Source organism: Oncorhynchus masou, chromosome 20, assembly GCF_036934945.1.
Source record: "Oncorhynchus masou masou isolate Uvic2021 chromosome 20, UVic_Omas_1.1, whole genome shotgun sequence".
NCBI classification, from domain to species: domain Eukaryota; kingdom Metazoa; phylum Chordata; class Actinopteri; order Salmoniformes; family Salmonidae; genus Oncorhynchus; species Oncorhynchus masou.
In genome coordinates, this window is record NC_088231.1 from 27,836,271 (window position 1) to 27,852,181 (window position 15,911).

General features: G+C 49.3%; 1 protein-coding gene and 1 pseudogene across 1 annotated transcript in view; both read right to left on the reverse strand.

The window, feature by feature from the left end:
• Positions 1–249, reverse strand: part of LOC135506615 (sister chromatid cohesion protein PDS5 homolog A-like) — a 77,887-nt pseudogene extending 77,638 nt beyond the window's left edge.
• A 4,337-nt stretch (positions 250–4,586) lies between these two features.
• The window catches only part of pds5a (PDS5 cohesin associated factor A), a 90,371-nt gene continuing 79,046 nt past the window's right edge, over positions 4,587–15,911 (reverse strand). The window contains 3 exon segments of the mRNA XM_064926812.1: positions 4,587–4,811; positions 8,898–9,021; positions 9,754–9,890. Of these exon segments, the coding sequence (XP_064782884.1) occupies positions 4,602–4,811; positions 8,898–9,021; positions 9,754–9,890 (471 nt within the window). The 3' untranslated portion in view covers positions 4,587–4,601.

Genomic DNA, 15,911 nt, shown 5'->3' on the forward strand with positions numbered 1-15,911 from the left:
ATGTATTAACAGTGGGGTTGAGTCCTGATGTATTAACAGTGGGGTTGGGGTTGAGTGATTAACAGTGGGGTTGATGAGTCCTGATGTATTAACAGTGGGGTTGAGTCGTGTCCTGATGTATTAACAGTGGGGTTGAGTCGTGTCCTGATGATGTTAACAGTGGGGTTGAGTCGTGCTGAGTGTCCTGATGTGTTAACAGTGGGTTGAGTCGTGTCCAGATGTGTTAACAGTCGCGGGGTTGGGGGTCATGGTCCTGGTTAACGGGGGTTGAGTCGTGTCCAGATGTGTTAACAGTGGGGTTGGGTTGAGTCGCGGGGTTGAGTCGTGTCCAGATGTATTAACAGTGGGGTTGAGTCGCGTGGGGTTGAGTCGTGTCCTGATGTGTTAACAGTGGGGTTGAGTCGTGTCCTAATGTTAACAGTGGGTTGAGTCGTGTCCTGATGTGTTAACAGTGGGGTTGAGTCGTGGGGTTGAGTCGTGTCCTGATGTGTTAACAGTGGGGTTGAGTCGTGGGGTTGAGTCGTGTCCTGATGTATTAACAGTGGGGTTGAGTCGTGTCTTGATGTGTTAACAGTGGGGTTGAGTCGTGTCCTGATGTATTAACAGTGGGGTTGAGTCGTGGGTTGAGTCGTGTCCTGATGTATTAACAGTGGGGTTGAGTCGTGTCCTGATGTGTTAACAGTGGGGTTGAGTCAGTGGGGTTGAGTCGTGTCCTGATGTATTAACAGTGGGGTTGAGTATTAACGTGGGGTTGAGTCGTGTCCTGATGTGTTAGCAGTGGGTTGAGTCGTGTCCAGATGTGTATTACAGTGGGGCTGAGAGTCGTGGGGTTGAGTCGTGGGGTTGAGTCGTGTCCAGATGTATTAACAGTGGGGTTGAGTCGTGGGGTTGAGTCGTGTCCTGATGTGTTAACAGTGGGGTTGAGTCGTATTAAAAGTCCAAATGTGTTAACAGTGGGGTTGAGTCATGTCCTGATGTATTAACAGTGGGGTTGAGTCGTGGGGTTGAGTCGTGTCCTGATGTGTTAACAGTGGGGTTGAGTCGTGGGGGGTTGAGTCGTGTCCTGATGTATTAACAGTGGGGTTGAGTCGTGTCCTGATGTATTAACAGTGGGGTTGAGTCGTGGGGTTGAGTGTCCTAATGTGTTAACAGTGGGGTTGAGTCATGTCCTGATGTGTTAACAGTGGGGTTGGAGTCGTCCTGGGGTTGAGTCGTGTCCAAATTTATTAACAGTGGGGTTGAGTCGTGGGGTTGAGTCGTGTCCTGATGTGTTAACAGTGGGGTTGAGTCGTGTCCTGATGTATTAACAGTGGGGGTTGAGTCGTGTCCTGGTGCATTAACAGTGGGGTTGAGTCGTGGGGTTGAGTCGTGTCCTGATGTGTTAACAGTGGGGTTGAGTCGTGTCCTGATGTATTAACAGTGGGGTTGAGTCGTGGGGTTGAGTCGTGTCCTGATGTATTAACAGTGGGGTTGAGTCGTGTCCTGATGTATTAACAGTGGGGTTGAGTCGTGTCCTGATGTATTAACAGTGGGGTTGAGTCGTGTCCTGGTGTATTGAGTGGGGTTGAGTCGGTCCTGATGTATTAACAGTGGGGTTGAGTCGTGGGTTGAGTCGTGGTCCTGATGTATTAACAGTGGGGTTGAGTCGTGTCCTGATGTGTTAACAGTGGGGTTGAGTCGATGCGTTAACAGTGGGGTTGAGTCGGTCCTGATGTGTTAACAGTGGGTTGAGTCGTGTCCAGATGTGTTAACAGTGGGGTTGAGTCGTGGGGTTGAGTCAGTGGGGTTGAGTCGTGTCCAGATGTATTAACAGTGGGGTTGAGTCGTGGGGTTGAGTCGTGTCCTGATGTGTTAACAGTGGGGTTGAGTCGTGTCCTAATGTGTTAACAGTGGGGTTGAGTCGTGTCCTGATGTGTTAACAGTGGGGTTGAGTCGCGGGGTTGAGTCGTGTCCTGATGTGTTAACAGTGGGGTTGAGTCGTGGGGTTGAGTCGTGTCCTGATGTATTAACAGTGGGGTTGAGTCGTGTCCTGATGTATTAACAGTGGGGTTGAGTCGTGTCCTAATGTGTTAACAGTGGGGTTGAGTCGTGTCCTGATGTGTTAACAGTGGGGTTGAGTCGGGGTTGAGTCGTGTCCAGATTTATTAACAGTGGGGTTGAGTCGTGGGGTTGAGTCGTGTCCTGATGTGTTAACAGTGGGGTTGAGTCGTGGGGTTGAGTCCTGAGGTGTCCTGGTGTGTTAACAGTGGGGTTGAGTGGGGTTGAGTCGTGTCCTGATGTATTAACAGTGGGGTTGAGTCGTGTCCTGGTGTATTAACAGTGGGGTTGAGTCATGGGGTTGAGTCGTGTCCTGATGTGTTAACAGTGGGGTTGAGTCGTGTCCTGATGTATTAACAGTGGGGTTGAGTCGTGGGCTGTATTAACAGTGGGGTTGAGTCGTGGGGTTGAGTCGTGACATGATGTATTAACAGTGGGGTTGAGTCGTGTCCTGATGTATTAACAGTGGGGTTGAGTCGTGGGGTTGAGTCGTGTCCTGATGTATTAACAGTGGGGTTGAGTCGTGGGGTTGAGTCGTGTCCTGATGTGTTAACAGTGGGGTTGAGTCGTGGGTTGAGTCGTGTCCTGATGTATTAACAGTGGGGTTGAGTCGTGTCCTGATGTATTAACAGTGGGGTTGAGTCGTGGGGTTGAGTCGTGTCCTGATGTATTAACAGTGGGGTTGAGTCGTGAGGTTGAGTCATGTCCTGATGTATTAACAGTGGGGTTGAGTCGTGAGGTTGAGTCATGTCCTGATGTATTAACAGTGGGGTTGAGTCGTGTCCTGATATATTAACAGTGGGGTTGAGTCGTGGGGTTGAGTCGTGTCCTGATGTATTAACAGTGGGGTTGAGTCGTGGGGTTGAGTCGTGTCCTGATGTGTTAACAGTGGGGTTGAGTCGTGGGGTTGAGTCGTGTCCTGATGTATTAACAGTGGGGTTGAGTCGTGTCCTGATGTGTTAACAGTGGGGTTGAGTCGTGTTCTGATGTATTAAAAGTGGGGTTGAGTCGTGTCCTGATGTATTAACAGTGGGGTTGAGTCGTGTCCTGATGTATTAACAGTGGGGTTGAGTCGTGGGGTTGAGTCGTGTCCTGATGTGTTAACAGTGGGGTTGAGTCGGGTCCTTATGTGTTAACAGTGGGGTTGAGTCGTGGGGTTGAGTCGTGGGGTTGAGTCGTGTCCTGATGTATTAACAGTGGGGTTGAGTCGTGTCCTGATGTATTAACAGTGGGGTTGAGTCGTGTCCTGATGTATTAACAGTGGGGTTGAGTCGTGGGGTTGAGTCGTGTCCTGATGTGTTAACAGTGGGGTTGAGTCGTGTCCTGATGTATTAACAGTGGGGTTGAGTCATGTCCTGATGTGTTAACAGTGGGGTTGAGTCGTGGGGTTGAGTCGTGTCCTGGTGTGTTAACAGTGGGGTTGAGTCGTGTCCTGATGTATTAACAGTGGGGTTGAGTCGTGTCCTGATGTGTTAACAGTGGGGTTGAGTCGTGGGGTTGAGTCGTGTCCTGGTGTGTTAACAGTGGGGTTGAGTCGTGGGGTTGAGTCGCTAACCGTGGGCCAGGGGGTTGTTATTACGGTTCGGTTCACTAACCGTGGGCCGGGGGTGGTTGTTACGGTCCGGTTCACTAACCGTGGGCCAGGGGGTTGTTGTTACGGTCCGGTTCACTAACCGTGGGCCAGGGGGTCGTTGTTACGGTCCGGTTCACTAACCGTGGGCCAGGGGGTTGTTGTTATATTACGGTCCGGTTCACTAACCGTGGGCCAGGGGGTTGTTGTTATGTTCCGGTCCGGTTCACTAACCGTGGTACGGGGGGTTGTTGTTACGGTCCGGCTCACTAACCGTGGTACGGGGGGTTGTTGTTACGGTCCGGTTCACTAACCGTGGGCCAGGGTGTTGTTGTTATGTTCCGGTCCGGTTCACTAACCGTGGTACGGGGGGTTGTTGTTACGGTCCGGTTCACTAACCGTGGGCCAGGGGGTTGTTGTTACGGTCCGGTTCACTAACCGTGGGCCAGGGGGTTGTTGTTACGGTCCGGTTCACTAACCGTGGGCCAGGGGGTCGTTGTTACGGTCCGGTTCACTAACCGTGGGCCAGGGGGTTGTTGTTACGGTCCGGTTCACTAACCGTGGGCCAGGGGTTGTTGTTACGGTCCGGTTCACTAACCGTGGGCCAGGGGTTGTTGTTACGGTCCGGTTCACTAACCGTGGGCCAGGGGTTGTTGTTACGGTCCGGTTCACTAACCGTGGGCCAGGGGTTGTTGTTACGGTCCGGTTCACTAACCGTGGGCCAGGGGGTTGTTGTTACGGTCCGGTTCACTAACCGTGGGCCAGGGGGTTGTTGTTACGGTCCGGCTCACTAACCGTGGGCCAGGGGGTTGTTGTTACGGTCCGGTTCACTAACCGTGGGCCAGGGGTTGTTGTTACGGTCCGGTTCACTAACCGTGGGCCAGGGGGTTGTTGTTATGTTCCGGTCCGGTTCACTAACCGTGGTACGGGGGGTTGTTGTTACGGTCCGGTTCACTAACCGTGGGCCAGGGGGTTGTTGTTACGGTCCGGTTCACTAACCGTGGGCCAGGGGGTTGTTGTTGATGAATTCCCGCCTGATACTGATGTTCTTGAGCAGACACTGTCTGGCGTGGGCCCTCCTCTCCTTGACCGGGTCTTTGGCACACAGCGAGAAGACGGCCAGGTACTCTAACGGGAGGAGCAGCTTGACCAGAGCCAGGTGTAACTTCTGGGCAAAGATCTGACGCACCTGGTAACACTCATCCTGCAGGAGACCACAGAACACTTCAACGACAAAACACTTCAACGACTTGGACAGAACACTTCAACGACTTGGACAGAACACTTCAACGACTTGGACAGAACACTTCAACGACTTGGACAGAACACTTCAACGACAGAACACTTCAACGACAGAACACTTCAACGACAGAACACTTCAACGACAGAACACTTCAACGACAGAACACTTCAACGACAGAACACTTCAACAACAAGGACAGAACACTTCAACAACAAGGACAGAACACTTCAACAACAAGGACAGAACACTTCAACAACAAGGACAGAACACTTCAACAACAAGGACAGAACACTTCAACAACAAGGACAGAACACTTCAACAACAAGGACAGAACACTTCAACGACAAGGACAGAAAACACAGAAACTTTTCCTAAAGTCCCACCCTGACAGAAACGTTTCCTAAAGTCCCACCCTGACAGAAACTTTTCCTAAAGTCCCACCCCGACAGAAACGTTTCCTTAAAGTCCACCTGACAGAAACGTTTCCTAAAGTCCCACCCTGACAGAAACGTTTCCTAAAGTCCCACCCTGACAGACAGTCTGACAGAAACGTTTCCTAAAGTCCCACCCTGACAGAAACGTTTCCTAAAGTCCCACCCTGACAGAAACGTTTCCTAAAGTCCCACCCCGACAGAAACGTTTCCTAAAGTCCCACCCTGACAGAAACGTTTCCTAAAGTCCCACCCTGACAGAAACGTTTCCTAAAGTCCCACCCCGACAGAAACGTTTCCTAAAGTCCCATCCTGACAGAAACGTTTCCTAAAGTCCCATCCTGACAGAAACGTTTCCTTAAAGTCCCACCCTGACAGAAACATTTCCTAAAGTCCCACCCTGACAGAAACGTTTCCTAAAGTCCCATCCTGACAGAAACGTTTCCTAAAGTCCCACTCTGACAGAAACGTTTCCTAAAGTCTCACCCCGACAGAAACGTTTCCTAAAGTCCCACCCCGACAGAAACGTTTCCTAAAGTCCCCCCCGACACACAGTCTTACAGAAACGTTTCCTTAAAGTCCCACCCCGACAGAAACGTTTCCTTAAAGTCCCACCCTGACAGAAACGTTTCCTAAAGTCCCACTCTGACAGAAACGTTTCCTAAAGTCCCACCCTGACAGAAACGTTTCCTAAAGTCCCACTCTGACAGAAACGTTCCTAAAGTCCCACCCTGACAGAAACGTTTCCTAAAGTCCCACCCTGACAGAAACGTTTCCTTAAAGTCCCACCCCGACAGAAACGTTTCCTTAAAGTCCCACCCGACAGAAACGTTTCCTTAAAGTCCCACCCCGACAGAAACGTTTCCTAAAGTCCCACTCTGACAGAAATGTTTCCTTAAAGTCCCACTCTGACAGAAATGTTTCCTAAAGTCCCACCCCGACAGAAACGTTTCCTAAAGTCCCACTCTGACAGAAATGTTTCCTTAAAGTCCCACCCTGACAGAAACGTTTCCTAAAGTCCCACCCTGACAGAAACGTTTCCTAAAGTCCCACCCTGACAGAAACGTTTCCTAAAGTCCCACCCCGACAGAAACGTTTCCTTAAAGTCCCACCCTGACAGAAACGTTTCCTAAAGTCCCACCCCGACAGAAACGTTTCCTTAAAGTCCCACCCTGACAGAAACGTTTCCTAAAGTCCCACTCTGACAGAAATGTTTCCTTAAAGTCCCACCCTGACAGAAACATTTCCTAAAGTCCCACCCTGACAGAAACGTTTCCTAAAGTCCCACTCTGACAGAAACGTTTCCTAAAGTCCCACTCTGACAGAAACGTTTCCTAAAGTCCCACCCAGACAGAAACGTTTCCTAAAGTCCCACCCGACAGAAACGTTTCCTAATGTCCCACCCCGACAGAAACGTTTCCTAAAGTCCCACCCCGACAGAAACGTTTCCTTAAAGTCCCACCTGACAGACAGTCTTACAGAAACGTTTCCTTAAAGTCCCACCCCGACAGAAACGTTTCCTAAAGTCCCACCCGACAGAAACGTTTCCTAAAGTCCCACCCGACAGAAACGTTTCCTTAAAGTCCCACCCTGACAGAAACGTTTCCTTAAAGTCCAACCCTGACAGAAACGTTTCCTAAAGTCCCACCCTGACAGAAACGTTTCCTAAAGTCCCACCCTGACAGAAACGTTTCCTTAAAGTCCCACCCCGACAGAAACGTTTCCTAAAGTCCCACACTGACAGAAACGTTTCCTAAAGTCCCACCCCGACAGAAACGTTTCCTAAAGTCCCACTCTGACAGAAATGTTTCCTTAAAGTCCCACCCTGACAGAAACATTTCCTAAAGTCCCACCCTGACAGAAACGTTTCCTAAAGTCCCACTCTGACAGAAACGTTTCCTAAAGTCCCACTCTGACAGAAACGTTTCCTAAAGTCCCACCCAGACAGAAACGTTTCCTAAAGTCCCACCCGACAGAAACGTTTCCTAATGTCCCACCCCGACAGAAACGTTTCCTAAAGTCCCACCCGACAGAAACGTTTCCTTAAAGTCCCACCCTGACACACAGTCTTACAGAAACGTTTCCTTAAAGTCCCTCCTCGACAGAAACGTTTCCTTAAAGTCCCACCCTGACAGAAACGTTTCCTAAAGTCCCACCCTGACAGAAACGTTTCCTAAAGTCCCACCCCGACAGAAACGTTTCCTAAAGTCCCACCCGACAGAAACGTTTCCTTAAAGTCCCACCCTGACAGAAACGTTTCCTTAAAGTCCAACCCTGACAGAAACGCTTCCTAAAGTCCCACCCTGACAGAAACGTTTCCTAAAGTCCCACCCCGACATAAACGTTTCCTTAAAGTCCCACCCCGACAGAAACGTTTCCTAAAGTCCCACCCCGACAGAAACGTTTCCTAAAGTCCCACCCCGACAGAAACGTTTCCTAAAGTCCCACCCAGACAGAAACGTTTCATAAAGTCCCCACCCCGACAGAAACATTTCCTAAAGTCCCACCCAGACAGAAACGTTTCCTAAAGTCCCACCCTGACAGAAATGTTTCCTAAAGTCCCACCCGACAGAAACGTTTCCTAAAGTCCCACGCCGACAGAAACGTTTCCTAAAGTCCCACTCTGACAGAAACGTTTCCTAAAGTCCCACCCCGACAGAAACGTTTCCTAAAGTCCCACCCCGACAGAAACGTTTCCTAAAGTCCCACCCTGACAGAAACGTTTCCTAAAGTCCCACCCCGACAGACAGTCTGACAGAAACGTTTCCTAAAGTCCCTCCCTGATAGAAACGTTTCCTAAAGTCCCACCCCGACAGAAACGTTTCCTAAAGTCCCACCCCGACAGACAGTCTGATAGAAACGTTTCCTAAAGTCCCACCCAGACAGAAACGTTTCATAAAGTCCCCACCCCGACAGAAACATTTCCTTAAGTCCCACCCAGACAGAAACGTTTCCTAAAGTCCCACCCTGACAGAAATGTTTCCTAAAGTCCCACCCGACAGAAACGTTTCCTAAAGTCCCACGCCGACAGAAACGTTTCCTAAAGTCCCACGCTGACAGAAACATTTCCTAAAGTCCCACCCCGACAGAAACGTTTCCTAAAGTCCCACCCCGACAGAAACGTTTCCTAAAGTCCCACCCTGACAGAAATGTTTCCTAAAGTCCCACCCCAACAGACAGTCTGACAGAAACGTTTCCTAAAGTCCCTCCCTGATAGAAACGTTTCCTAAAGTCCCACCCCGACAGAAACGTTTCCTAAAGTCCCACCCCGACAGACAGTCTGACAGAAACGTTTCCTAAAGTCCCACCCTGACAGAAACGTTTCCTTAAAGTCCCACCCTGACAGAAACGTTTCCTAAAGTCCCACCCTGACAGAAACGTTTCCTAAAGTCCCACCCTGACAGAAACGTTTCCTTAAAGTCCCACCCCGACAGACAGTCTGACAGAAACGTTTCCTTAAAGTCCCACCCCGACAGACAGTCTGACAGAAACGTTTCCTAAAGTCCCACCCCGACAGAAACGTTTCCTAAAGTCCCACCCCGACAGAAACGTTCCCTTAAAGTCCCCACCCCGACAGAAATGTTTCCTACAGTCCCACCCCGACAGACAGCCTTACGTTGATAACCAGCCCACAGAGCTGGAACTGTTCCGGTGTGATGATGTCATGGTAAACCGGTTCCTGGGCCAGCTTCATGATGGCTCCTCCTGCTGCCAGACGCAGACGAGACATGTCTGACTTACTGCGGGAGGAAGAGGAGGAAGAGATGTGAGAAATGAGCATGAATTACTATTTTGTAACTTACCACCCCCCCCCCAAAACGCAGTTAGCCTGACCGCTTAACCAACGACCTCTAATCCCTAACCTTCAACACCTGACCCAGAGGTCTCCCTCTGAGACCAGCATGGCTGACCTCTGACCCCTACATACCTGATCTTCTTCTGTTCTGTGAGGTCTCCCTCTGAGACCAGCATGGCTGACCTCTGACCTCTACATACCTGATCTTTTTCTGTTCTGTGAGGTCTCCCTCTGAGACCAGCATGGCTGACCTCTGACCTCTACATACCTGATCTTCTTCTGTTCTGTGAGGTCTCCCTCTGAGACCAGCATGGCTGACCTCTGACCTCTACATACCTGATCTTCTTCTGTTCTGTGAGGTCTCCCTCTAAGACCAGCATGGCTGACCTCTGACCTCTACATACCTGATCTTTTTCTGTTCTGTGAGGTCTCCCTCTGAGACCAGCATGGCTGACCTCTGACCTCCACATACCTGATCTTCTTCTGTTCTGTGAGGTCTCCCTCTGAGACCAGCATGGCTGACCTCTGACCTCTACATACATGATCTTTTTCTGTTCTGTGAGGTCTCCCTCTAAGACCAGCATGGCTGACCTCTGACCTCCACATACCTGATCTTCTTCTGTTCTGTGAGGTCTCCCTCTAAGACCAGCATGGCTGACCTCTGACCTCCACATACCTGATCTTCTTCTGTTCTGTGAGGTCTCCCTCTGAGACCAGCATGGCGGACAGCAGTCGGAGGGTGGAGTTGGCCGATTTAGACTGGTTGTTCTTCATACCGAGGAGCCAACGCACCAACAGCTTAATGGCCTGCACCTGGGGAGGAGAGATCACACATTATACTACACCTGGGGAGGAGAGACCACACATTATACTACACCTGGGGAGGAGAGATCACACATTATATTACACCTGGGGAGGAGAGATCACACATTATACTACACCTGGGGAGGAGAGACCACACATTATACTACACCTGGGGAGGAGAGACCACACATTATACTACACCTGGGGAGGAGAGACCACACATTATACTACACCTGGGGAGGAGAGACCACACATTATACTACACCTGGGGAGGAGAGATGGGGAGGAGAGATCACACATTATACTGCACCTGGGGAGGAGAGATCACACATTATACTACACCTGGGGAGGGAGATCACACATTATACTACACCTGGGGAGGAGAGATCACACATTATACTACACCTGGGGAGGAGAGACCACACATTATACTACACCTGGGAGGAGAGACCACACATTATACTACACCTGGGGAGGAGAGACCACACATTATACTACACCTGGGGAGGAGAGATCACACATTATACTACACCTGGGGAGGAGAGATGGGGAGGAGAGATCACACATTATACTACACCTGGGGAGGAGAGATCACACATTATACTACACCTGGGGAGGAGAGATGGGGAGGAGAGATCACACACCTGGGGAGGAGAGATCACACACCTGGGGAGGAGAGATCACACACCTGGGGAGGAGAGACCACACATTATACTACACCTGGGGAGGAGAGACCACACATTATACTACACCTGGGGAGGAGAGATCACACATTACACTACACCTGGGGAGGAGAGACCACACATTATACTACACCTGGGGAGGAGAGATGGGGAGGAGAGATCACACATTATACTACACCTGGAGAGGAGAGATGGGGAGGAGAGATCACACATTATACTACACCTGGGGAGGAGAGACCACACATTATACTACACCTGGGGAGGGGAGATCACACATTATACTACACCTGGGGAGGAGAGATCACACATTATACTACACCTGGGGAGGAGAGACCACACATTATACTACACCTGGGGAGGAGAGACCACACATTATACTACACCTGGGGAGGAGAGACCACACATTATACTACACCTGGGGAGGAGAGACCACACATTATACTACACCTGGGGAGGAGAGACCACACATTATACTACACCTGGGGAGGAGAGACCACACATTATACTACACCTGGGGAGGAGAGACCACACATTATACTACACCTGGGGAGGAGAGATCACACATTATACTACACCTGGGGAGGAGAGACCACACATTATACTACACCTGGGGAGGAGAGATCACACATTATACTACACCTGGGGAGGAGAGACCACACATTATACTACACCTGGGGAGGAGAGACCACACATTATACTACACCTGGGGAGGAGAGATCACACATTATACTACACCTGGGGAGGAGAGATCACACATTATACTACACCTGGGGAGGAGAGACCACACATTATACTACACCTGGGGAGGAGAGATCACACATTATACTACACCTGGGGAGGAGAGATCACACATTATACTACACCTGGGGAGGAGAGATCACACATTATACTACACCTGGGGAGGAGACAAAGGGAGAGAGGGAGGACAGAGAAACGGAGAGTGTAACTCAGTTGGTAGACCATAGTGCTTGAAATGCCAGGGTTGTAGGTTTGAGTCCCACTGGGGACCAGTGTGGGGGGGAAAGTATTTTGTCAAATGTATGACCTCACTACTGTAAGTCACATAGAAACATCTGCTGAATGACTAAAATGTAATGTAGAGAGGAGGCAGAGAGCGAGGGAGAGAAAGAAAGAGGAGGAGATGTGTATAGAGTGTAGTTACCTCAGGAGAGAGGTGTAGAGTGTAGTTACCTCAGGAGGAGAGAGGTGTAGAGAGTGTAGTTACCTCAGGAGAGATGTGTATAGAGTGTAGTTACCTCAGGAGAGAGATGTATATAGAGTGTAGTTACCCCAGGAGAGAGGTGTAGAGAGTGTAGTTACCTCAGGAGAGAGGTGTATAGAGTGTAGTTACCTCAGGAGGAGAGATGTGTATAGAGTGTAGTTACCTCAGGAGAGATGTGTAGAGAGTGTAGTTACCTCAGGAGAGAGGTGTAGAGAGTGTAGTTACCTCAGGAGAGAGGTGTAGAGTGTAGTTACCTCAGGAGGAGAGAGGTGTAGAGAGTGTAGTTACCTCAGGAGGAGAGAGGTGTATAGAGTGTAGTTACCTCAGGAGAGAGGTGTAGAGTGTAGTTACCTCAGGAGAGAGGTGTAGAGAGTGTAGTTACCTCAGGAGAGAGGTGTAGAGTGTAGTTACCTCAGGAGGAGAGGTGTATAGAGTGTAGTTACCTCAGGAGAGAGGTGTAGAGAGTGTAGTTACCTCAGGAGAGAGGTGTAGAGTGTAGTTACCTCAGGAGGAGAGAGGTGTAGAGAGTGTAGTTACCTCAGGAGAGATGTGTATAGAGTGTAGTTACCTCAGGAGAGAGATGTATATAGAGTGTAGTTACCCCAGGAGAGATGTGTATAGAGTGTAGTTACCTCAGGAGAGAGGTGTAGAGAGTGTAGTTACCTCAGGAGGAGAGATGTGTATAGAGTGTAGTTACCTCAGGAGAGATGTGTAGAGAGTGTAGTTACCTCAGGAGAGAGGTGTAGAGAGTGTAGTTACCTCAGGAGGAGAGATGTGTATAGAGTGTAGTTACCTCAGGAGGAGAGAGGTGTAGAGAGTGTAGTTACCTCAGGAGGAGAGAGGTGTAGAGAGTGTAGTTACCTCAGGAGAGAGGTGTAGAGAGTGTAGTTACCTCAGGAGGAGAGATGTGTATAGAGTGTAGTTACCTCAGGAGAGAGGTGTAGAGAGTGTAGTTACCTCAGGAGAGAGGTGTATAGAGTGTAGTTACCTCAGGAGGAGAGAGGTGTATAGAGTGTAGTTACCTCAGGAGAGAGGTGTAGAGAGTGTAGTTACCTCAGGAGAGAGGTGTATAGAGTGTAGTTACCTCAGGAGGAGAGAGGTGTATAGAGTGTAGTTACCTCAGGAGAGAGGTGTAGAGAGTGTAGTTACCTCAGGAGGAGAGAGGTGTATAGAGTGTAGTTACCTCAGGAGAGATGTGTAGAGAGTGTAGTTACCTCAGGAGGAGAGATGTGTAGAGAGTGTAGTTACCTCAGGAGAGAGGTGTAGAGAGTGTAGTTACCTCAGGAGGAGAGAGGTGTAGAGAGTGTAGTTACCTCAGGAGGAGAGAGGTGTAGAGAGTGTAGTTACCTCAGGAGGAGAGATGTGTAGAGAGTGTAGTTACCTCAGGAGAGAGGTGTAGAGAGTGTAGTTACCTCAGGAGGAGAGAGGTGTAGAGAGTGTAGTTACCTCAGGAGGAGAGAGGTGTACCTCAGGAGGAGAGTGTAGTTACCTCAGGAGGAGAGATGTGTATAGAGTGTAGTTACCTCAGGAGAGATGTGTAGAGAGTGTAGTTACCTCAGGAGAGAGGTGTATAGAGTGTAGTTACCTCAGGAGAGAGGTGTAGAGAGTGTAGTTACCTCAGGAGAGATGTGTAGAGAGTGTAGTTACCTCAGGAGAGAGGTGTAGAGAGTGTAGTTACCTCAGGAGGAGAGAGGTGTATAGAGTGTAGTTACCTCAGGAGAGAGGTGTAGAGAGTGTAGTTACCTCAGGAGAGAGGTGTAGAGAGTGTAGTTACCTCAGGAGAGATGTGTAGAGAGTGTAGTTACCTCAGGAGGAGAGATGTGTATAGAGTGTAGTTACCTCAGGAGGAGAGAGGTGTAGAGAGTGTAGTTACCTCAGGAGAGAGGTGTATAGAGTGTAGTTACCTCAGGAGAGAGGTGTATAGAGTGTAGTTACCTCAGGAGAGAGGTGTATAGAGTGTAGTTACCTCAGGAGAGAGGTGTAGAGAGTGTAGTTACCTCAGGAGAGAGGTGTAGAGAGTGTAGTTACCTCAGGAGGAGAGATGTGTAGAGAGTGTAGTTACCTCAGGAGAGAGGTGTAGAGAGTGTAGTTACCTCAGGAGGAGAGAGGTGTAGAGAGTGTAGTTACCTCAGGAGAGAGGTGTATAGAGTGTAGTTACCTCAGGAGGAGAGAGGTGTAGAGAGTGTAGTTACCTCAGGAGGAGAGATGTGTATAGAGTGTAGTTACCTCAGGAGAGAGGTGTATAGAGTGTAGTTACCTCAGGAGAGATGTGTATAGAGTGTAGTTACCTCAGGAGAGAGGTGTATAGAGTGTAGTTACCTCAGGAGAGATGTGTAGAGAGTGTAGTTACCTCAGGAGAGAGGTGTATAGAGTGTAGTTACCTCAGGAGGAGAGAGGTGTAGAGAGTGTAGTTACCTCAGGAGAGAGGTGTATAGAGTGTAGTTACCTCAGGAGAGAGGTGTAGAGAGTGTAGTTACCTCAGGAGGAGAGATGTGTAGAGAGTGTAGTTACCTCAGGAGGAGAGATGTGTAGAGAGTGTAGTTACCTCAGGAGAGAGGTGTAGAGAGTGTAGTTACCTCAGGAGGAGAGATGTGTAGAGAGTGTAGTTACCTCAGGAGAGAGGTGAATAGAGTGTAGTTACCTCAGGAGAGAGGTGTAGAGAGTGTAGTTACCTCAGGAGAGAGGTGTAGAGAGTGTAGTTACCTCAGGAGGAGAGATGTGTAGAGAGTGTAGTTACCTCAGGAGAGAGGTGTATAGAGTGTAGTTACCTCAGGAGGAGAGAGGTGTAGAGAGTGTAGTTACCTCAGAGAGAGAGAGGAGAGATGTGTGTAGTTACCTCAGGAGAGATGTGTAGAGAGTGTAGTTACCTCAGGAGAGAGGTGTATAGAGTGTAGTTACCTCAGGAGAGAGGTGTATAGAGTGTAGTTACCTCAGGAGGAGAGATGTGTATAGAGTGTAGTTACCTCAGGAGAGATGTGTAGAGAGTGTAGTTACCTCAGGAGGAGAGAGGTGTATAGAGTGTAGTTACCTCAGGAGAGAGGTGTAGAGAGTGTAGTTACCTCAGGAGAGAGGTGTATAGAGTGTAGTTACCTCAGGAGAGAGGTGTAGAGAGTGTAGTTACCTCAGGAGAGAGGTGTATAGAGTGTAGTTACCTCAGGAGGAGAGAGGTGTAGAGAGTGTAGTTACCTCAGGAGAGAGGTGTATAGAGTGTAGTTACCTCAGGAGGAGAGAGGTGTAGAGAGTGTAGTTACCTCAGGAGGAGAGAGGTGTATAGAGTGTAGTTACCTCAGGAGGAGAGAGGTGTATAGAGTGTAGTGTAGTTACCTCAGGAGGTGAGAGGTGTATTGAGTGTCGTTACCTCAGGAGAGAGGTGTAGAGAGTGTAGTTACCTCAGGAGAGAGGTGTAGAGTGTAGTTACCTCAGGAGAGAGGTGTAGAGAGTGTAGTTACCTCAGGAGAGAGGTGTATAGAGTGTAGTTACCTCAGGAGGAGAGAGGTGTATAGAGTGTAGTTACCTCAGGAGGAGAGAGGTGTAGAGAGTGTAGTTACCTCAGGAGAGAGGTGTAGAGTGTAGTTACCTCAGGAGAGAGGTGTATAGAGTGTAGTTACCTCAGGAGGAGAGAGAGTGTCAGGAGAGAGGTGTAGAGAGTGTAGTTACCTCAGGAGGAGAGATGTGTAGAGAGTGTAGTTACCTCAGGAGAGAGGTGTAGAGAGTGTAGTTACCTCAGGAGAGAGGTGTAGAGAGTGTAGTTACCTCAGGAGAGAGGTGTAGAGAGTGTAGTTACCTCAGGAGGAGAGAGGTGTAGAGTGTAGTTACCTCAGGAGAGAGGTGTAGAGAGTGTAGTTACCTCAGGAGAGAGGTGTAGAGAGTGTAGTTACCTCAGGAGGAGAGATGTGTAGAGAGTGTAGTTACCTCAGGAGAGAGGTGTATAGAGTGTAGTTACCTCAGGAGGAGAGATGTGTAGAGAGTGTAGTTACCTCAGGAGAGATGTGTATAGAGTGTAGTTACCTCAGGAGAGATGTGTAGAGAGTGTAGTTACCTCAGGAGAGAGGTGTAGAGAGAGTAGTTACCTCAGGAGGAGAGAGGTGTATAGAGTGTAGTTACCTCAGGAGAGATGTGTATAGA